At 39.5% G+C, this 22,182-nt stretch overlaps 1 protein-coding gene across 1 annotated transcript in view; it reads left to right on the forward strand.

Moving 5' to 3' along the window:
* Positions 1–6,090: 6,090 nt before the first annotated feature.
* The window catches only part of AGL (amylo-alpha-1, 6-glucosidase, 4-alpha-glucanotransferase), a 57,516-nt gene continuing 41,424 nt past the window's right edge, over positions 6,091–22,182 (forward strand). The window contains exons 1-12 of the mRNA XM_058176355.1: positions 6,091–6,412; positions 6,920–7,072; positions 9,204–9,414; positions 11,077–11,243; positions 11,817–12,020; positions 13,115–13,296; positions 13,837–13,948; positions 15,507–15,627; positions 16,707–16,809; positions 16,918–17,015; positions 18,972–19,111; positions 20,983–21,170. Of these exons, the coding sequence (XP_058032338.1) occupies positions 6,991–7,072; positions 9,204–9,414; positions 11,077–11,243; positions 11,817–12,020; positions 13,115–13,296; positions 13,837–13,948; positions 15,507–15,627; positions 16,707–16,809; positions 16,918–17,015; positions 18,972–19,111; positions 20,983–21,170 (1,608 nt within the window). The 5' untranslated portion in view covers positions 6,091–6,412; positions 6,920–6,990. The remainder of the gene's footprint in view (positions 6,413–6,919; positions 7,073–9,203; positions 9,415–11,076; positions 11,244–11,816; positions 12,021–13,114; positions 13,297–13,836; positions 13,949–15,506; positions 15,628–16,706; positions 16,810–16,917; positions 17,016–18,971; positions 19,112–20,982; positions 21,171–22,182) is intronic.

Raw genomic sequence — 22,182 nt, forward strand, 5'->3', positions numbered from 1 at the left:
GGCGCAGAGAGGGCATGTCGGATGCCCTCCTCTGCCAAGTATTCCTCAAACTGGGCTGCCGTGAATTGCGGGCCGTTGTCGGATACCAGCGTGTCAGGCAACCCGTGGGTTGCGAATAGGTGGCGCAGGGCTGCGATTACTGCCTCGGCTGTCGTGGATTTCATGAGTATGATCTCCAACCATTTAGAGAAAGCGTCGACAACCACTAGGAAGGTTTGGCCGTGGAAAGGGCCAGCAAAATCAATGTGGATTCTTGACCAGGGCCCTTGGGGTTTTTCCCATTCCCTGACTGGGGCCGTTGGGGGTAGAGGTCTGGACTCTTGGCAAGCCTGGCATTTTCCTACCCTCTCAGCAATCTCTGAGTCCATGAGTGGCCACCACACATAGCTTCTTGCTAGCCCCTTCATCCTTACGATCCCTGGGTGACCCTCGTGGAGGAGGTCCAATACCCTTCCCCTCAATTTCTCCGGGATTACCACTCGATCACCCCATAGCAGGCACCCCCCTTGAGCCGAGAGCTCCTCATGTTTTTTTACAAATTCCTTAAACCGTTCGCCCGGCGCAGCGGGCCACCCTCTTTGTACCCAACCGAGTACAGTCCTTAACATAATGTCCCGGTATGATGCCCGAGCCACTTCCTTAGATGTGACTGGGCCAGAGTCCAAAGAGTCAATCAGCAGGATGGGCGTCCCCGGAGTGGGGTCTTCGATCGCCCCTGGCAGTGGGCATCTGCTTAACGCGTCCGCATGCCCCACTTCTTTTCCCGGTCGATGCTGCAGCTTGTAGGAATAAGCGGCTAAGAAAATAGTCCATCGGGTCAATCGTGGCGAAAGTGCCACAGGCGTTGGGCGGTCGCCAGCCAGTATTCCTAACAGCGGTCTGTGGTCAGTCACAATTTCAAAGTCTCGCCCAAAAACATATTCGTGAAATTTTTTTACCCCTGACACAATTGCTAGCGCTTCCTTATCTAACTGGCTATAGTTCCTCTCTGTGGAGGACATCGTTCTGGAGTAGAAGGCTATAGGGGCTTCTGTGCCGTTTGGAAGTCTGTGGCTGAGCACAGCCCCACCCCGTAAGGGGAGGCATCGCAAACCAGCACTAAGGGCAATGAGCTATGATATTGGATGAGCAGGCTACCGCCCGAGAGCAGGTTTTTTACTGCTTCGAAAGCCCTACTTTCCGACTTTCCCCAAGACCAAACAGTATTTTTCCCTAGAAGCTTATGCAGCGGTTCAGCAACGGTCGCTTTGTTTTTAAAAACCACAGAAAATTCACTAGCCCCAGGAATGCCTGTAGCTCTGTTTTGTTTTTGGGCGCTGGAGCCTTTCTGATTGCCTTGACCTTGCTCTCAGTGGGTGAATTCCTTTCTTGTCTATTCGGTAGCCCAAGAATTCGACGGATTCTACCCCTATCTGGCATTTGTTCACTTTAACCTTTAGTCCGCTGACCGAAAATGCCCAGAACCTTTCTCAAACGCTCCCCAATTCCTCTACGTTTTCGCTGATATCAATACATCATCAAGTAGGGAACTACCCTGGGAGCCCTTGCAGAAGTCGTTCCATTAAGTTTTGGAACAGCCCTGGTGCCACACTCACCCCAAATTGTAATCGGGTACACTTGAATGCACCCTGTGAGTTACAATCGTTTGGGCTTCGCTGTGTTGGCGCTCACGGGCAGTTGTTGGTAGGCTTGGGCCAAGTCTAACTTTGCAAAGACTTGCCCTTGCCCCAAAGAGTGCAGCAAGTGTTGCACCACGGAACCGGTAAGCGCTTTTCTGTAAGGCTTTGTTTAGCGCCGCCTTGTAGTCAGCGCAGATTCTAATTGACCCATCTGGTTTTACTGGGTGACGATTGGCGTCTCCCACTTTGCGTGATCGACTGGCACCAAAATCCCCTGATTTATGAGCTTATCTAGCTCCTTGTCAATTTTAGGTTTGAGGGCAAAAGGGACTCTCCTTGCCTTTAACCTAATGGGAGCTACCTGCGGGTCTAAGTTGGAGGAAATAGGGGTCCCTTGTACTTGCCCAGGCAGTCCTTGAAGACATCTTGAACTCATTCATGAGTATGTCTTTCAGGTTACAGTCACTTCTGTAGATGCCAGTCACGCCCATGCCCAGTGCACGAAACCAGTCTAGTCCCAACAAACTAGGCAGGGTCCCTTCGACGATCGTGATGGGCAGGGTCTTCTTGTGTGGTCCGTACTCGACTCGGACAGAGGTGGTCCCTCGAACAGGGATTCGATTCCCTTGGTAGTCGTGGACTCGTAGCCGTTGTGTTTGCAGGTGGCGCTTCGCGACTGATGGCAGTGACTTCGCCAAAGTGTCCCAGGACATGATGGTGATCGCTGACCCGGTGTCCACTTCGAGTCGGCACCGTACTCCTTCTATTTTGGGTTTGGTGAAGATCTTCTTCTCCACTCGGGTTGAGGCGCGGCCTATGACCACAGTCGTTTGGTTCGAATCCGCGCCTTTTTTGTTTGAGCCAATCGCGGGTCGCCTTGCCGATCCCGCGCTCTGATTGGCCGATTTGAATTTTCGGCGGGAAGGTTGGGGAGCTCGACAGACTTGAGCTAGGTGCCCTTTCTTCTCGCACCGCCGACATGTTGCGTCCTTAAACTTGCAGCGTTGGCGCTGGTGTTGACCTCCGCAACTTCCGTGATTCGCCCCGGTCCTCTTTGCGCGTTTCGGTTCGGCAGACCCCTTCCTCATCCTCACCGTCGGATTCGGTCTGGATCTCTTCTTGGTGCACCGGGGTTGACTTTGTGCTCGCCTTTGGTGTGAGAGGGTTTTGCAGTGTCTCCGCCGCTTGGGTGGACATTTCATGCGCCTGGCTTCGCCCAGGCGTTCGCCAGCGCCAGATTGCTTTTCGATAGCAGCCGCCCGCAAACGCATGTCTCTGACCCCCCTGATGAGTTGCTCCAGCAGCACCTCGTCCAGGTCTCGGTACCCACAGTCTTTGGAGGCTCTCCGCAGGGCGGCCATGTAGTCGCCGATGGATTCGCCTCTAGCTGTCGGCGCTCTCCAAATTCAAAACGCCGCACGTATTTGGACGGCGTTGGCGAAATGGTTTTTAGCAGGGTTTGCAGAGTTTGCCACGATACCGATTGTACGGCGTTGGCTCTGCCAGGGCTTCCGCGATGTCGATGACCTCGGACCGCAGTGGCTCAAGAAATATGCCCTTTGCGGTTGTCTGGAACTCCTTGCAGTTCGTTGGCTTCTAGAAAGCTTTCGAAACGGGTCATGTACGTTCCCCATTTCTCTCTAGCTGGGTCAAACGGTGCGGGCGGAGTGTAACTGGCCATCTCCGCTTTTCTGCCCTGTGTTTGCTGGGTTCGGTTCTTCCGTGCTTCAGCTCGGTTCTGGTGCTCCTTAGCCTCGAGATCCCACCCTCGTCGCCAGTGTTAAGTTCGGGAAGTAACGAGGCTGGAGACCAGGGTAGTGACAACAGCTCTTTAATATATGGTGAACCCAGCAACCAAGCTGGGGAAAAACAACCCTTTATATACTGTTTAACCGGCGGCTTCAACCAATCAGCAACGTGCTTGTTTCCCGCCAAAATATTTAAAGATACATAACACCTTCCATACTTCCACCTCTCACAATACTTGACAACACAGTATCAACAGTAGAAACCTTCAAATTTCTGGGTTCTATCATATCGCAAGACCTCAAATGGACAGCTAACATCAAAAACATCATTAAAAAAGGACAACAAAGAATGTTCTTTCTGCGCCAACTCAGTAAGCTCAAACTGCCCAAGGAGCTGCTGATCCAATTCTACAGAGGAATTATTGAGTCTGTCATTTGCACCTCTATAACTGTCTGGTTCGGTTCTGCAACCCAACAAGAAAAACACAGACTTCAGAGGATAATTAGAACTGCAGAAAAAATAATTGCTACCAACTTGCCTTCCATTGAGGACCTGTATACTGCACGAATCAAGAAGAGGGCCGTGAAAATATTTGCAGATCCCTCGCATCCTGGACATAAACTGTTTCAACTCCTACCCTCAAAACGACGCTATAGAGCACTGCACACCAGAACAACTAGACACAAGAACAGTTTTTTCCAGAACGCCATCACTCTGCTAAACAAATAATTCCCTCAACACTGTCAGACTATTTACTGAATCTGCACTACTATTAATCGTTTCATAGTTCCCATCACCAATCTCTTTCCACTTATGACTGTATGACTATAACTTGTTGCTGGCAATCCTTATGATTTATATTGATATATTGATCATCAATTGTGTTGTAAGTGTTGTACCTTGATGAACGTATCTTTTCTTTTATGTACACTGAGAGCATATGCACCAAAACAAATTCCTTGTGTGTCCAATCACACTTGGCCAATAAATTCTGTTCTGTTCTATTCTATTCTATTCTATTCTATTCTATTCTATTCTATTCTATTCTATTCTATTCTATTCTATTCTATTCTATTCTATTCTATTCTATTCTATTCTTACAGCCTGAGCCACCCACGGCCCATATTCTCCTATGTACTAGCTGGGGAATTCTGGGAATTGAAGTCCACACATCTTCAAGTTTCCATACAGTAGAACCTCTGGTCACGTCTATAATTCGTTCCATAACTTTGGAAGCAAACCAATTTGGTCATGACTTGAATCGAGTTTTGAAAATTTGGCGCTTACCAAAAAAATGGCACGGAAGGGGAAATCGGCTGCAAAAAAAAATTGTGCATTTTTTGGTCAGAACCTAATTTGGTTATGGTCAGAAGCATTCATGACCAGAGATTCTACTGTATTTGAAAAAACATAGTTTTACATCATGCCTGAAGCTCAGAGCTTGATTTCTCTCCTGATGGGCAGATGAGAGACTGGCCCCCACTAGAAACTGTGTGATTCTTATTGCAATTATTCTAAGGTGCTATACATGATCAATACATAGCCATAAGTCTGGCTTTTGTCGTGCATGTTAATTATGCCTCTATTTCTGAGGTGCATTCTTTGTTAAATTACCTTCATCTAGCGTGTCTTAATTTCTTCTCAACTTTGGAGACTATCATCTAAATAAATAAAACTAGTATTCTTTGGAAGGAGTTCACCCTTACATTGCTGCACACAATTTAAAAATTCCTAATAAATGACTAAATAATCAGAACAGAATACATCCTGCTCACATTGAAGTCATGTGCAACTGAACACCAGTTTTAAAGAAATGTTAACCAAACTTAGCCAAGAAATTACACCCTTTGACAACCATGTACCCTAATTCCTTTTCTCAGCGCACCAGTTTTATAGTACTGTTTGCTGCTGGAAGGACAGGTTTATTGGGAAAACTGGATGCCCTGGTTTTATTAACACCCTACGCTCCAACTGACAGGGCTCATGCAGGGTTAACATTATGACTATCATTAAGTGTTAAATTTGTACCCTATGATTATCATTAAGTGTTGTAAGTGTTGTACCTTGAAGGTATCTTTTCTTTTATGTACACTGAGAGCATATGCACCAAGACAAATTTTTTGTGTGTCCAATCACACTTGGCCAATAAAAAAAATCTATTCTATTCTATTCTATTCTATTCTATTCTATTCTATTCTATTCTATTCTATTCTATTCGTTAACATGATAAACCACAATGGCTATGTTTTATAGGACAAGCTGAGCCCAAAACAACGTGATGGCTTAGCCCGAGCTTTTAAGTCACTATCCTCATTTCAGCTGGGCAACCTGTGGTCCTCTCAATGTTTACGAACTACAACTCCCGGCATTCCTGCCGAGGAGTCACTCTAATCTATCGCCATCGGGGTGGGGGTGGGGGTTGGAAATGACAGCTCAAACTATCTCCTCCGGGTCTCGCGCCTGTGACGCTGGTTGAATTCGAGAGTACACGTGTCTTAAGAGTCCTGGAAGGAGACGTGTTTTTGCTGAGGAGCCGCTTGCAAGCCTTCCAAATGTTGAATTCCGGAGCGAAAGCAAACGACTCCTTTAATTCATTGCGCAACGTCTTCCCAGCAAGACCTCCTTTCGGCTCGCAGTTTCCCTTGCCTGCCTTAACCAAAGCTTGGCGCCCTGCCTCTGTTCTCGCTCCCACCCCTCCACAGCTCTGCAGCGGCAGCAGCTCTCAGTCTACGGCTGCAGCGTCGCGCAGGCTGTGGAAGGAGGAGGAGGAGGAAACCAAAGAGAGGCTTTTACCGGGCCTGCGCCCCACAACCAGGACCGTCCTTGCGCCTCAAGCCGCGTTTCTTCCTGCAAAGCCCTTCAGGCGTCAGGCGGAGCTCTCGGGTTGCCCAATCCAGTTCCTCCCTCCGCAGTTTTGAAGCTCTTCCTTTCTATAGTTCTGTCCTTTCCTTCTCTTTCTCTCTCTGTCTGGAGCCCTCCCGCCCAGGCCCAGCTCCGCTTGTGTGCCAAACAACACCCGAACCGCCGTTGCTGCCCATTGCTGGGTGAGTGAATCAAGGGCGGCCAGGCTTCGCCCTGTATTTATAGACAACAGCGGTCGGGGATAATGGGGCCGAGAGGGGAGGGGGGCTGGGTTGCACCCTGGCGCCAGGACAGGTCGCATTGTTCAGACGGAGAGTGACAGGTGCCAGCCAGCCCCTCCGGTCCCAAAGGGAGAGCGCGCCCTCTCCCAGGGCTCCGGCTGCAGACCCGCCGAGTTCGGGGGTCCTGCCTGCAGCCGCGATAAAGTTTGCCGGGAGGAGAAAGTTTCGGCGCCCCCTAAGCGTGCCCCTCCTCCATCCTTCTTCAGCTCTTGACAAGTTGTTTTATGTGGACTGAGGAAGGACGAAATGTAAGTGTGGGTCTGTCGCGGTGGCTTTCAAGGTGACCCGTGGCTCGAACCCATCTCTCTTCGTTTCTCAGCCTGGAGAGGGGGGGGGGGAACCCAACAACAACCCAGCTCTCTGTGTATTTAACCTTTGGTTTGTGTATCTGGTTCTTTTCCCTGTTAGGGATCACTTCAGCCTTTCTGAAGTTAGTTTCTGCGGCTGCCTACAAGAGTGGAAAAGACTGGGCAGTGAAGATGAGCCATGGTAAGCACACCAGGGTACTTCTTCTCAACGACATGGAGAAGCTGGACAAAACCCTGTTCCGGCTCGAACAAGGTCAGTATCCCTAAGCGGCTGCCTGCATCTTTTCTCTTTGTTGAGCAAGTCTACTGGGGTCCTAGTTGTCCTTTTTTTTTTTTTTTTTGCGATAAGGAAATGGAAATGGTTGCCCTATCTCAGTCGTCAAGCTTTAGAGGGATCCCAGCATGAACACCATAAAAGCCTGCATTTTAATACTCGGAGGGGCTGAGAAAAGAAATGGCATGCATCTAATTGTAAGAGGTATACAGTCTTATGAAGAAAAAGATAAATGCCTTTGAAGGAAGGATTTCAAGAAACAGAACGAGGTGCCCACCACTTGTTGAGACATAACTGGTGGAACTATTTTAAGAGAGGAGACTTTGGCCAGCTGCATAATGCATGGAAGCATGCATACTGGAAAATACGACTAGGTGAATTCAATGGGATATGTTTCCCTTTTCAAACAATTATCATATAATAAACTAAGTACTATTTGCCTTATTGAAAGCAGTAGATATGGTATTGCAAATAAATTCACTGATAGAAAATTTCTGTTCTCTAAAGCTTCCAAATAACTGTGGAGTCATTTTACTGAGCGATTAGACTTCATTAATAAATCTGTCATACATTTGCAGATACTTAAGCTAAAGTAGGAATCAGTATAAGAGCTTCCTTCCAAGTAATGGTTTTAAGATTGATGGGCCATCTTTTACAGCAAGAAGAACATTGTGTTCCTTTATATATTATCTACGAATCATCTGGGGGAAATATTTGGATTATACAGTTTTTAGTATAAAGAGTTAATTTCAAACAGACCTTTCTATATTAAGAAGAACGAATGCCTGGTATTTCAGAGTTCATTAAAGTTCATTGCAGATAAAATTTTATTTAAAAAGGCAAAGAATAAAAGAAAAAAGGCAACTTGGATGCTACAGTGAAAAGCTGTAATATCTATCCTTAAACCCTATTCCTCAGTATGGAGCCCTTTTAAATGTTTTCCTAACTCTACTTGAGCCAAGTTGGCAGCTCTCCAAAAGAGAGATACTGATTTCACAGTGCAGCCCTTGAAGCTAAACTTCACTCATAGTTGGATTGCTTTAAATGTTATTCTAAGTACATAGGAGCTATTTGCAGGAAATGGCTCCTGTGCATCTATAGTATCTTATCAGCTCTGTCACATCTGAAATAAAACATCCATATTTCTTTTATTTGTGGATAAGAAAGTTGCTAAAATTATATGTCGGTATTACTGTCTGAAAAAACAAGTTTTTAAACTATTTATGCTTTTATTTGCAACATTTTAAATGAAGCTAGTGTGTGTACTTTCTATAACTGTTAGAGCAATGATTCTAAGGTAACGTCTAGTGATGTAAACCTAAGAAATTATAAAACTATCTGTGAATCTTTTCCTGAAATCAGAAAGATCTGAATACTCAAAATGAATGCATTTTGTTTAAAAAATTAGGAATCTGTATTCTGTGATCCTGAATGATTAGACATTCTTGTTGTCACATGCATAAAATTATTGCTTCCTAGTAGAAGGAAGTTGTGAAGAATATGTAGCTGATTTGAATAATACAGTTTTTAAGTCGACACACTTTCTGGGAAATAAGTTATTATGCAAGTATCTTTGTAGTCCAGTCTATGTTTAGCAGATGTGATAAATACAGACCAGTCAAACTTTAGTAAAGCATATTTTGATATTTAAGTGTATTTATTTTAATAGTTGGCCTTAAATGTCCTCAGCACAATTTTCTGGGGTTGGGAAAAATGAGGAAGGGTATCTAACTGCCTAATGGATGAAAAATAGGTCCTCTTATTCATAGCCTGCCTCTTAAGTTCACTTTCCCTGGATGGCAAGCAAGGGGAAGGGGAGATACTGTTTGTAAAGAGAATGGTAGAAGCCCCTCAGATTGCTACACAAGAATGGGATCATGCCTCCTTGGCTGGTGGGGTGGGTGGACAATGGAAGGAAATCCGAGGCACCACAAGTGTTTATTTGGAATAGGTGCTGAGCTAAAAGTTCTATTTCAAATTACAGAGCCCCTGGCAATTTGCACAGCATTGTGGGGACACAAATATGGCACTGAATCCAGATTGGCCCAGCCTTGTGATAGAGATTCAAGACAAGGCTTTTTCTAATAAATGTCTGCCTTGCTTCCTTCAGGTTATGAGTTGCAATTCCGTTTGGGCCCTACTTTGCAAGGCAAGCATGTTACAGTGTCTACAAACTACCCAGCTCCTGGAGAATTGTTTGATCGCCACAAGTTCAGATGCTTAACTTGGCACAACCCAACAGGAAAAGAAGATGATTCTGACAAATATTGTAAATTAGAACTCCAGATTTCTGGATCATACCAATATTACTTCACTCATGAGTAAGCAAAAGCTAAAAACTTGTGGAAGAGATATCATAAGCAGTTGTCTTCACTGTGGGGGCAGGGTCATTAAACTTTTCTTGATATGTTTTTTGGGTAATTGTGGAACAGGCCATATACTGTACTAAGGCATCTTCCTGTGTCTGAGAATCTTCAGCTATGTCTGGTTCACCTAAGGACCTATGAAGAGAGGTCCATGAAAATCCAGTCTATACCTTGGACTGATTTACACAGTTCCCCACTCTTAGAAATTGACATTTTCATTCCAGTGAGATTACTACATGTATTTGCTTTGGTGTACAGGTATTGCTTCACATATTAGGTATTGATGAACATGTGTACTCGTTTCTGTTCATGAGAGTGAATCATAGTATGTGAGAATGTCCTTGAGAGATGGAAGAACAAGAGCAGCAGCACACTAAGCAGTGGTCAGTCAACTGATAGCGTATCCTGTGGAAACAATAAAGGCATGGCATATGTCTCAGATGGGGCTGTCCCAGATTTCTGGGACTGTAAAGGTCCAAGATAGATGCTTGTTCAGACTCAGCAAATTCTGTTACTGTAATCTTGCAATAAATGTAGTGTTAATGCTGCACTCATGGTTGGCACTTCTTATCTAGACCAACTTTGGTAACTTTAAGCCTGGCAGACTACAAGTTGGAGACCCCTGATCTAGATTACCTCTAATGGCCGACACATAATTCAATATTGCCTGCCATAAATAAGGGTTAATATCAACCCATCATTTGTCTACTTGAAATCAATTCACAATGGGGCTTCCTCCCAGATACATTACTATATGTTTGCGATCCTAGAAGTACATAAAGCAGGTGGAGAGGGTTCAAAGTGCTACACCTGAACCACAAGTCAAGAAGTTAAAGATCCTTACAGTATCAGAAAAGCCAAAAATAAATCTGCCTTAAAGTAAATCCTTATATGCTTTTGTTGCAAAAAAAAATGCTCCTATTATCTACTTGCATTTCTCACAGCTTAATATTGACTTCAGTTTTCTAGCAGAGCAATTCTGCATATCAGAGGAGTGAAGTCTTAAGTCCCAGGACTTCAGAGACTTTCAAAAGTCATCCGGGTATAGCTTTCAGTGTGAAAAATATCAACTAATTTAAAAGTATGTAATATTTTTGTTCTAGCCTCTTCTATTACTTGAGAACTTTGGCTCCTAACACACTACTCAAGAGACAAAGTGCGGCTCTTAGCCCTTACAATATTGCAGGTTTTTTTTACATTCATAGCAGTTTCTACTCTGATGCATAAGATTACACCTTTCTACTCTGATGCATAAGATTACACCTTTCTTTTAAAGGAAAATCTTCTAGTTTGAAAGGATTAAAAATATTTTATAAAAAGTAGTGACATAATTGGTATTTTACATTTGCTGAAACCACATGATTGAAGTGAAAATATTCTTGAATCTAAGTTGTTTTGTGTCTAATTTTATTTTTGCGTTATTCCAAGTGATTAAGTATGTTTTCTTGAATCATTTATTTTGTGATTTGTAAGCTAGAAAATTTAAAAAATTGAATTGCATTTTCAAATAACAAGGCTAAACAAATTCTGAGTAAGTATTAATTATCTTACTGAGTGAAGATAATATCTATTTTCTTTGTATTGATATAAAATCAATACATGTATCTTTTATTCCAGGAATCAGAAAGGCGGTGGAGGTTATCTAGTTGTTGATCCTATTTTACGTGTTGGTGCTGACAATCATGTCTTGCCCTTGGATTGTGTTACACTCCAGACATTCCTAGCCAAGTGTCTGGGACCATTTGATGGATGGGAAGATCGTCTTAAAGTTGCAAAAGAATCTGGTAATAACCTTATTTACCCCAAGCCAAATTTTGACTTGAGATATAAAGCATTAGATAGTCATTTGTGTATTTCTATCTTTTGTACTGTGTATTTATCATCTTTATTCTAGTAATACACTGTACAGAATGAGGAAGATGATTTTGATGGAGGTAGAGGGAGATCTGTTAACAAAGGATCAGGGAAAAAACGTATCTTAAGTCCCAAGCAAGCAGAAAGTATGTAGGAGCTACTCTGAGAGACATTTCAATAATTCAGATAAGAATGGGAGGAGATACAGCATAATCAGACTTGCAAGGTTTTATTTTTACAGTCATTCTGAATAAAACTAGTGCTAACCTTTCTGTGGAAATCACAGATCTGGTCTCCCTAAATGGGGCTGACATAAACTAAAAATTCCAAGTAATCTTTGATTTTAGAATGGAGTATCCATAGGCCTACCTGGTTTAACCACTTTTTTTTTTTTGCATTATAGCTTCAGATCATAAATATTACCTAGTTTGTAATGTCTGTCCTCTTATCTACTTGAAAGTGGAAAGCAACTGTTTATACATTTCATTATTATTATTTTACAGGTTATAACATGATTCACCTAACCCCAGTGCAGAAGCTTGGTCTGTCTAGATCATGTTACTCATTGGCTGATCAGCTGGAAGTTAATCCTGACTTTTCATCTTCCAGCAAAAAATGTTCTTGGAATGAAATAGGAAAACTAGTAGAAAAAATGAAAAATGAATGGAATATGCTTTGCATTACAGATGTAGTCTACAATCACACTGGTATACTTATTTTCATTATATTTATTATCCTTGTTGCTTGCTGACTTGCAAAGGGGCTGCCATCATGTAATCATTTTCATGTGTCCGAGTCTTGTTCCTTTTGCTACTAATTGTACTTCCTTATTTGAAGAACAAGGACACTATTAATAAAAAATTATGTAATTTTACATACATTTCAATTTTCTCTTTTAAACTAGCCCCAGGCTGATATTGAATATCTGATCCATATTTGACTATAGACATTTGAAAATAGTTTTAACTTGTAGTTAAATCATGATTTCTGTAGATTCTTTTTGACTTGCAACCATTTGTTTAGAAACTGACGATATGATGACACTGAAAAAAGTGACTTAAAAACATTCCTTGTACTTATGACCATCACAGAATTCCCACAATCATGTGATCAAAGTTTGGGTGCTTGGCAACTGGCATGCACTGATGGTTGCAACATCGTAGGTTCATCTGTGACCTTCCCAGCCAGTTTCCAACAAGCAGAGTCAGTGAGGAAAGCCAGATTTGCTTAGCAACCATATAATTCACTTAACTACTATGGCAAAAAAGGACATAAAATTGGGCACAACTCACTTAATGACCGTCTTCCTTAGCAGTGGAAATTCTGGTTCCAACTGCGATCATAAGTTGAGGACAACTTGTAGTTAATTTAACATCTATAGAACAGCCCTTTATTTCAGAAAGCTAAATAAATGTATTTATGTCTTTATTTTGGCCATTTAACTTTTACCATGCAAAAGGTACAACTTAAATATACAGCCTTTCACATTCATGTAAAAAAATATGGAGATTGAACGGCCTTTTAAAAATAAATTTACATATACTTTTGATTTTAGAAATTTTTATTAGAAATTGGTTGTTGTAAAGTTTTTCTTGGTTTTGCTCTTGAATTTTCCTTTGTAAAGCAAAGTTATAGACATAAAAATGATTTTTTTATCCTTATGAACTTCTTTCAGATTTGCCCCTTATTCAGCTTTGGCCTTTAATTTTTTTTTTTCTAAGAAAATATGGTCACCTTGGTGAAGTGCCTAAAACCTTCCAGCAAGGTGTGCTACTACTTGTGTGTTTCTTGTTTTTCTAAGCTGCAAACAGTGAATGGGTGACTCAGCATCCCGAGTGTGGATACAACCTTATAAACTCCCCTCACTTGAAACCAGCCTGGCTTTTGGACCGAGCTCTTTGGCATTTCACCTGCAAAGTGGCTGGGGGCAAATACAGTGACAAAGGACTGCCACCACTTATTGAAAATGACCAACATTTGAATGTAAGAAAATATAAAAATTATTGATACTGCTTGTCATCACTGAATGAAAGCAATTATTATGCCTACTTTATTGTAGCCCTGTTCTGGAATTACTAATTTTGCTTCCAGCCTTGTCTCCTTTTTCATCTTTCAAATTGTTTCTTCCAGGATATTTTTAATGTATTAGTTATGTGTTAGTTTCTGTTATGCTTTTAAATAGTTCTCCTGTGCTTTTAAAATTACATTTCCAGCATGTTTTCTGAAAACAAATATTTTGTTTCATTACAATCTGTTTGCCATGAATTATTTATTGTTGCTTTGTAGATGGTAACACAAGGCATCGTATGGTAACACATCCACTATAGTTCTGTTGACATAATTTGCTTTAAAAATAATCAAAAATACTTTTTAGTTCTTTGTTTTCTTCTGAAAGGTTACAGAGTCATATCAGAAAGGAATGATATTTCAAAGTAATTTTGAAACAAATATATTTATATTGAATAGTATTTGAAATGCTAATTTGTTTTATTTACTGACTTGATATGGTTCTTATTTTTTCAGTGTATCCGTAAAATCATTTGGGAGGATATTTTTCCCAAGATAAAAGTATGGGAATTCTTCCAAGTTGATGTTAACAAAGCAGTGCAGCAATTTAAAACTCTTTTAACTAAAGGTAAACAAAATAACTCAGATTCTTTATAGTGTAAACATCAAAGAAACAATGGTTGAGATGAAAAAATACTTTTGCAGTCAAGGGAAATGCTTGATCATTTTTCTGGGTAAATGGAGAAAAATAAAATTATTTTGATTTCAGAAATCACTTATCCCACATCAAAGGTTGTTATTGTAGTTAACAATCAAAATGTTAAAAGAAATATTTGAAAATGCATGGAACTTTCATTCTGATTATCTATTGAAAAACTGTAAAATCCATATAATTTTTGTTTGGTTAATGTGAGGAATTGCAAGAACACAAATGTTGCTGTATTATGAATGGAAAATCCCCCACCTGTGGTTTTTTGTGATTTTATACAGAAAAAAATAAGTTTTTCTTCTCTCCTAAGCTTAAATGCAAAATAAATGATGAATTACATAATGAATTAGAGCCAGATATCACTTTTACCTTTTTATCTCATGCTACAGAAATCCTATAATAAATTTATTTGAAGCTTTACATTTAAGTTTTTCAATTTCTGTTGGGTTTGGAGGAATCCTGAACTTAGGAGAAAGGCTTTATCAGTGTTACCAATCTTTATTAATCGTTAATCAGCAGAAAGCAAATAGCGAAGCAAATATAATTACAAACCTTTAAACCAGACAGGTCAAATTAAATAAAAGGGGTACACACAAAGAATTTTAACTAAAAAGAATATTAGGAATAGAAAATATTAAGACAAGTGAGCCAGAATAAGGTAGAAATGAAATTTTAAGGATTCAGTAAAATAATTTTTAAAAGTTTTAAGAACTGTAGACTTTACTTGCAAGTTAGCTCTGACAACCTAGCTTTTTCGGTGAATCAAGAGAGTTCATTATTACCCAGTGCTTGAGCTATGCAAAACTTATAAGTGGCCCCAAATGTTATCTTTCTATGTTCCTACCAAAAAAGACAAAGTACAGCACAAGTGTATCCCTAAGATTGTGAGTTGATTTAAAAATGTTTTCTTGAGATCTTAAAAAGAGATGGATGTGGACGTTTTTTACTCTGTTTCTATTAAACTCAAGGTTCAAGAGGCAACTCAATTTAAATAGACACCAGATTACATCTGTGTTCAGCTGGTACAGGAGGGCCCATCTTTTGGCTTGATTGGCAGACTTTGCTATACTCCAAAGGCAAATGAACTTGTGGATTATTTTGGACATTTTAAAAGATTAAATAGGTCTCATAGGCATCTAGAAGGCATATGTCACACATTTTGTCCCTCAGCCCCTCTATCCTTGCGGGCAGGGGAATTAAATCACATGTTTTTGTCTTGTCAATTGTGGGAGGGATTGATGGTAGCGATCCCATTTGAGTCCCAATTGGTACAGCCTGATCTAGCCAATATTCTGAAAAAGTGTCCAGTTGTGCACATTTTAACAGACTTAGAAACTAGTCAATGCACCTGTGCAACAGTACTTAAACTTCTGGGTTGTATCTATATCCGATTGCATTTGAGCTTTCAGAAAACTAAGAATTACCGCCATAAATAACAATACATGCCTTGAAACTGATCACACATTCCCTGCAACAGGTAGCTCAAAGGTTAAAACTGATCCCAACCAACATCTTGCAATCATTCAAGATCCTGAATTTAGGAGGCTTGGCTGCACTGTAGATATGAATGTAGCACTGAATACCTTCATACCACACAGGTATGTATTTTCTAAAGACAAAATTAAATTCGTCATTTGATGATCAAATCATTGTCAATATATCAGATGAGGAGGAACCTCAGAAATGTATCATTTCAATTATAATTTGCTTGCTACAGTTCATGGCCAGAGATGAAATCAGTTGCTTTCTTCTTAAACTGTTGTGTCTCGTCCGATCTCACCACCACAGCCGGGGTCTGCTTATCTGCTTCCGAACGCTGAAGAATGTCCTAGCATGCCTCCCAGCCCCAGCCCTGGCTCCATGCCCAGACAGGCTGAGGAGGGGGCATCTCCCGGCCCCAGCCCTGGCTCCATGCCCAGACAGGCTGAGGAGGGGGCATCTCCCGGCCCCAGCCCTGGCTCCATGCCCAGACAGGCTGAAGAAGAGCAAGTATCTCCAGCCCCAGCTCTAGCTCCATGCCCAGGCAAACGGAGCAACTAGACCCCTCCCCCTCCTCCACAGCATGTGAGCCTGAGGAAGGTCAATTACCAACAGCTGCCAATTGGAGTGACCCTCGCTTCAGAAGAATTGATAGGCGGCGGCGTCAGAAGGAAGGGAGGGGCAGGCCTGGATAAGTGCTGAGTCATGGAGCCACATCCCATGGCCTATATAAAGGATCTGCTTTCTGGCAGTCTCTGAGTCAGGCAAAGTCTAAACATATCTTGCTGAAGTCACTTTCTGGTCTCCTGCCTGCCTTGAGGACTTTGCTAGGACTTTGGCAGAGCTGCAGAGGCACACCTGATTCGGATTTCCCTGACCCGGCCGTCAGCGGAGGAGTGGGACACGACATAAACTTCAGTTTCTTATTCAGAAACTTTTTAGTGCTGTTCGGTATTCACAGGTCTTCTGACCTGTCCTTGGTTTACTATATTTAATGGGAAAATAGGTTTTTTAAAAAAAATATAATATATTGGAAACACTTTTAAGACTATAGTTTACATTAAGAAGCATGCTTAATATAAAAGTTAAAATTTGTGTCAAATCAGAATATATCAGTTTCTTTCCTGATTATATATACATTAAACTCACATTTTTACTTGTTCTAAAAATAGTCGCTTTCGTTCGTGTGTTTTTTTAGCAATGGACCAGCTGCGATAGAAGAGTGTTGCAACTGGTTCCGCAAAAGAGTTGAAGAGCTAAATGATGAAAAGTTCCGACAAACAAATTACCATCAGGAGCAGGTTGTAACAATCATGGGTCATGTGACCATTGTAGCTTGCATACTCTTTATTCCATACTTCTGCTGAACACTTAAATCTTGACTGTATTAACCTTTTAATGGCTTCCAGGCTATCAACTGTATTTTGGCAACAGTGAGCTACGAACGACTGGCTGATCATGGTCCTAAGCTTGGTGCTATAACCAGAAAATATCCATTGGTTACAGGGTATTGTACCTTTTCTATTTTAAATAACATTTACAATATTTTTAAATGCATGTTTTCCTGTATGAAGATATATAAGAATTGTTCATGCTCTCTTAAAAGGAAAGCTTGATAATAAAATTATAATATAAACATAAAAAGATTGGGGTTCTGAATAGAATAGAATAGAATAGAATAGAATTTTTATTGGCCAAGTGTGATTGGACACACAAGGAATTTGTCTTGGTGCATATGCTCTCAGTGTACATAAAAGAAAAGATACGTTCATCAAGGTACAACATTTACAACACAATTGATGATCAATATATCAATATAAATCATAAGGATTGCCAGCAACAAGTTATAGTCATACAGTCATAAGTGGAAAGAGATTGGTGATGGGAACTATGAAACGATTAATAGTAGTGCAGATTCAGTAAATAGTCTGACAGTGTTGAGGGAATTATTTGTTTAGCAGAGTGATGGCCTTCGGGAAAAACTGTTCTTGTGTCTAGTTGTTCTGGTGTGCAGTGCTCTATAGCGTCGTTACAATCTTTGAATTGTAAAGATGTATGCAATTCATTTATGAATTTAACCCATCTATAAAATTGCTCAATCAATAAAAGCAATTCTAGGTTACATGTACCAACGCAATGAATAGAGATATAAAAGGGGGGGAAAATCAAGCAATTATACTACACATTACAAGTAGTCCTTGAGTTATGTCCACAGTTGAGCCCAAAATTTCTGTTGCTAAGCAAGTCAGTTGTTAATTGAGTTGTGCCCCATTTTATAACCTTGCTTGCTACAGTTGTTAAGTGAATCACTGCAGTTGAATCTGGCTTCCCCCTCAACTTTGCTTATCAGAAGGATGCAAAAGGTGATCACATGATCCTAGGACACTGCAGCCATTTGCCAAGCATCTGAATTTTGATCACATGGCGATGGGGATGCTGCAATGGTCATAAGTGTGAAAAATTGTCATAAATCACTTTTTTCAGAGCTGTTGTAACTTCAAACAGTCACTAAATGAATGGTTGTAAATCGAGGATTACTGTACAAATCCATATCATAATCATTCTGCTCCAGAGTCTTGTAAAAAACCCACAGATTTCATACAATCTGTTCCAGTGGGTAGGGGCAGCCACAGAGAAGATCTGTTCCTCCTTAACTAGTAATTAAGCCTCTATTTCTCTAATTAACTATACTTTCTTCTAAGCAAGGATTATCAGATTTAAAACAAGCCATAATCTTAATTTAGGTTTAAACCTTGGTTTTATATTCTAGTTCATTTTCATTAACTAAAGTTTCCAATGTCTAATAATAGGGTTGCTAAAACATAACCAGTGAATTTAGAGTTTAGTTTTGAAGTTGTCAGTGATAAAGTTGTGATTCACATTTTGTAAATATTGAAGATGTACTGTACCTGTAAAAGTAGACATGTATCTCAACTGGATTGATAGTATCCAATAGTGTATTTTTAGATATTTGAAGTTAAATAATATATTATTTCTGAAATTGCTAATTGATATTATTTTCATATGACTTTCAACATTCCTTGTAATGATGGCCTGCTTGAAGGGCATTTAGTAATGATTTCAGATTCTTTCAGTAAAAGAAAAATGTACTAATACAAGGGGTAATTAAACTCTTCAACAGAATTGGCTGACCTATACAATTAATTAACAAAAACATGTTAATACTGTGCTTCTAGTTTTGAAAATTAAAGTAGACTAACAGACTAGCCATTTAGATCTATTGTATGTGAGATTATATCTATCAGGATATAGATAACTATATCCACAATTCAGCTGTAGAAAAATAACTATAAGCTGGAGTAAAAAAAAGAATCAGCATTACTAAGTTGGTTAGGGAAAAATACAATATTTCTGTATTCTTGCAATATTATGAATGTAATTATTCCTCTTGAAGAAATGTATTAGTCATTAGTCAGTATCCACTTCATTATTGCTTATGCAGGTACTTTACTTACCCATTTAAAGAACTAACCCTGGATGAGGAGGAAGTTATGATGCACCAGCCTGACAAAGCAAGTTATTTTATGGCCTTTAATGGTTGGGTGATGGGAGATGATCCTCTGAAAAATTTTGCTGAACCAGGTTTGTGACCTTTCTTCGTTAATTGAACAACTTGTAGTACTTGAATAAAGCATAGTTTTTCAAATAGCCTTCATCCGTGGTTTATTTTAGATGATATATGATAAACATTGATTAATTTCAGTTCTTCACATTGCCTGTTGTAAATTTGGGTTGGTTTTTCTGAGACTTTTTGGTGGCAGTGCGTTGAAGGTAAATTAATACAAATACCGTATATATTAGGGTGTCAAACTCAAGGCCTGTGGGCCAGATCCAGCCCGTGGGATGCTTAGATCTGGCCCACAGAGCCAAACCGGAAACAGTGAAGGACTGGCCCATCTTGCCTCTGCTAGCGAAAACGGAGCTTGGGATGGACGCGCACTGCCTTCCCGAGCTCTGTTTTCTCTGGCAGAGGGTTGCAGGAAGCCATCGCAGCCAAAAATAGAGCTCAGAAGTCCGATTTTGCTGGCAGAGCGCCCGGGCTTCCATAAGTGCCCCTGACAGTGACATCGAGCTGGCTACGCCCACCCTGGCCACGCCCATCCCATCCCCCCAAGGTCAAACACAACCCTGATGCGATCTTCAATGAAATCAAGTTTGACACCCTTGGTATATATTGTACTGTATATCATGATGTCAAAATTTAAGAAACTCCACAGGGAATAGCACGTTGCCAGATTTTCGTAAATAAAATACACATATTAACTTTGGATATTCTAATTACATATTTAGTGCTATTGCAAAATCCAAAAGAGGCATTTAAAAATATCTTTATTTCGAATACGGAAATATAGAGTCAAAGAGTAGGAAAAAAAGGTTTGTAGGCATGTGGTCCAACTTCTTGCTTAGTAGAGAAAATCCACTTAAAGCACAAGTTAGTCTCAGTAGCATAGCAACAGAGTACACTTACAAATAATTCTTGGGTTGAGTTGGTCTTTTCTTGAAAATATTTCTATTAATATTTCTAATAGCAGTAAAAGTCATTATTTTTTTAATTTTGAAATAGATTTATAGGACAGCTGTAAATCCACCTAACATTGAAGAAACAGAATTACACTCAAATGGCTCAAAGTTCAAATGCTTTTAGGTTAAAACATTTAGGAATGATATCATTTTAACCAAGATGAATGGTGAATTCTTAATAAAATAAATTGAGGATTTCTTTTGTGGGCAAGGAAAATGAGAAGTAAAATGCATGCATTTAGGTTATCTTTCTTACTAAAAAGATGTTCCTGTAAAAATAAAATGTCCAGATCTAATGTAAAATTATTTTCCAAATCATCATAACTAGTTTCTAACAAATGTAAGAAAATTGTAACTTTGGGATAGCAGTTGAATTTTAATGAAGTAATATTTCATCTTGGGGCATCAATTTGATGTTGGGACATAAAAAACCCATGAGTGCATAAAAAGCCTAAGTGAGTAGGGTTGTTTTGTGCGTAACAATTTTTCAAGCATAATTTACCAAAAAATATATAGAGATTTTAGTATTTCAGAGACTTTTCAATGACAATGCATTACAATTAATTCTATATCTTTTGTAATTTATGTATCAGTTGAATTGATTTTGAAAGACAACGTGCCTCCAATTTTTTTCTGCCTGCCCAATATCAATGTCTATAATTAAAAGGGCTTAACCCTTTGGGTGACTTGCATAATTTTTCCTATATTGGATTTACAAAACAGGCTTGTTAAAATTTTTAAGAATTTTGTGAGCAAAACAAGGGGAAAAAATTAAGTTCTAAAATATTATTTGAAGGGACTGTTAATTTTTATTATTGCAATTGTAATTTTTAATAAAATTACTCTAAAAATAAATTCAAATAATAATCTAAAATGAGTAAGAATATTAAAACCACAATTACTGTATTGTACCCTAATTTTCCTTTCTATAGGCTCAAATGTCTACCTTAGAAGAGAACTTATTTGCTGGGGTGATAGTGTCAAGCTGCGCTATGGGAATAAACCAGAAGACTGCCCATATCTATGGGCTCACATGAAAAAATATACTGAAATTACTGCCAAATATTTCCATGGAGTGCGTCTTGATAATTGCCACTCTACTCCTCTTCATGTGGCTGAGGTATAGAAAAATGCATTTATACATAGTTATTTATGATATTAGAAAAATATATTCATACTGGATGGAGATGATAATTTTGATATCTGTCTTAGTCATTTTTACAGTAATCGTGCAAGGTAAGCTTTGGTTATTAAACTTGCATTGCAGACAATAGTTTAATCTAAGATATCATAGTGATTCTGCAATAATAGTAAAATGCCACTTCAGTTACATTGGTATCATTCTAAATATCCTCATATTTTTGGGTGAAAGAATCTGAATCTAGTGTAATATTAGGCCAGGAGAAAATAACCTGTTTGGATATACTTAAAATCTTGGATTTAAGCTTAGCTTAAAAAGTAACCCTGATTAAATGCTATTGAAAGTAGTTTACTGTAAAAATAAAATGTCCAGATCTAATGTAAAATTATTTTCCAAATCATCATAACTAGTTTCTAACAAATGTAAGAAAATTGTAACTTTGGGATAGCAGTTGAATTTTAATGAAGTAATATTTCATCTTGGGGCATCAATTTGATGTTGGGATATAAAAAACCCATGAGTGCATAAAAAGCCTAAGTGAGTAGGGTTGTTTTGTGCGTAACAATTTTTCAAGCATAATTTACTAAAAAATATATAGAGATTTTAGTATTTCAGAGACTTTTCAACGACATTGCATTACAATTAATTCTATATCTTTTGTAATTTATGTATCAGTTGAATTGATTTTGAAAGACAACGTGCCTCCAATTTTTTTCTGCCTGCCCAGTATGGATGTCTATAATTAAAAGGGCTTAACCCTTTTGGTGACTTGCATAATTTTTCCTATATTGGATTTACAAAACAGGCTTGTTAAAATTTTTAAGAATTTTGTGAGCAAAACAAGGGAAAAAAAATTAAGTTCTAAGATATTATTTGAAGGGACTGTTAATTTTTATTATTGCAATTGTAATTTTTAATAAAATTACTCTAAAAATAAATTCAAATAATAATCTAAAATGAGTAAGAATATTGAAACCACAATTACTGTATT

The sequence above is a fragment of the Ahaetulla prasina genome, chromosome 3 (assembly GCF_028640845.1).
Source record: "Ahaetulla prasina isolate Xishuangbanna chromosome 3, ASM2864084v1, whole genome shotgun sequence".
Taxonomy (NCBI): Eukaryota; Metazoa; Chordata; class Lepidosauria; order Squamata; family Colubridae; genus Ahaetulla; species Ahaetulla prasina.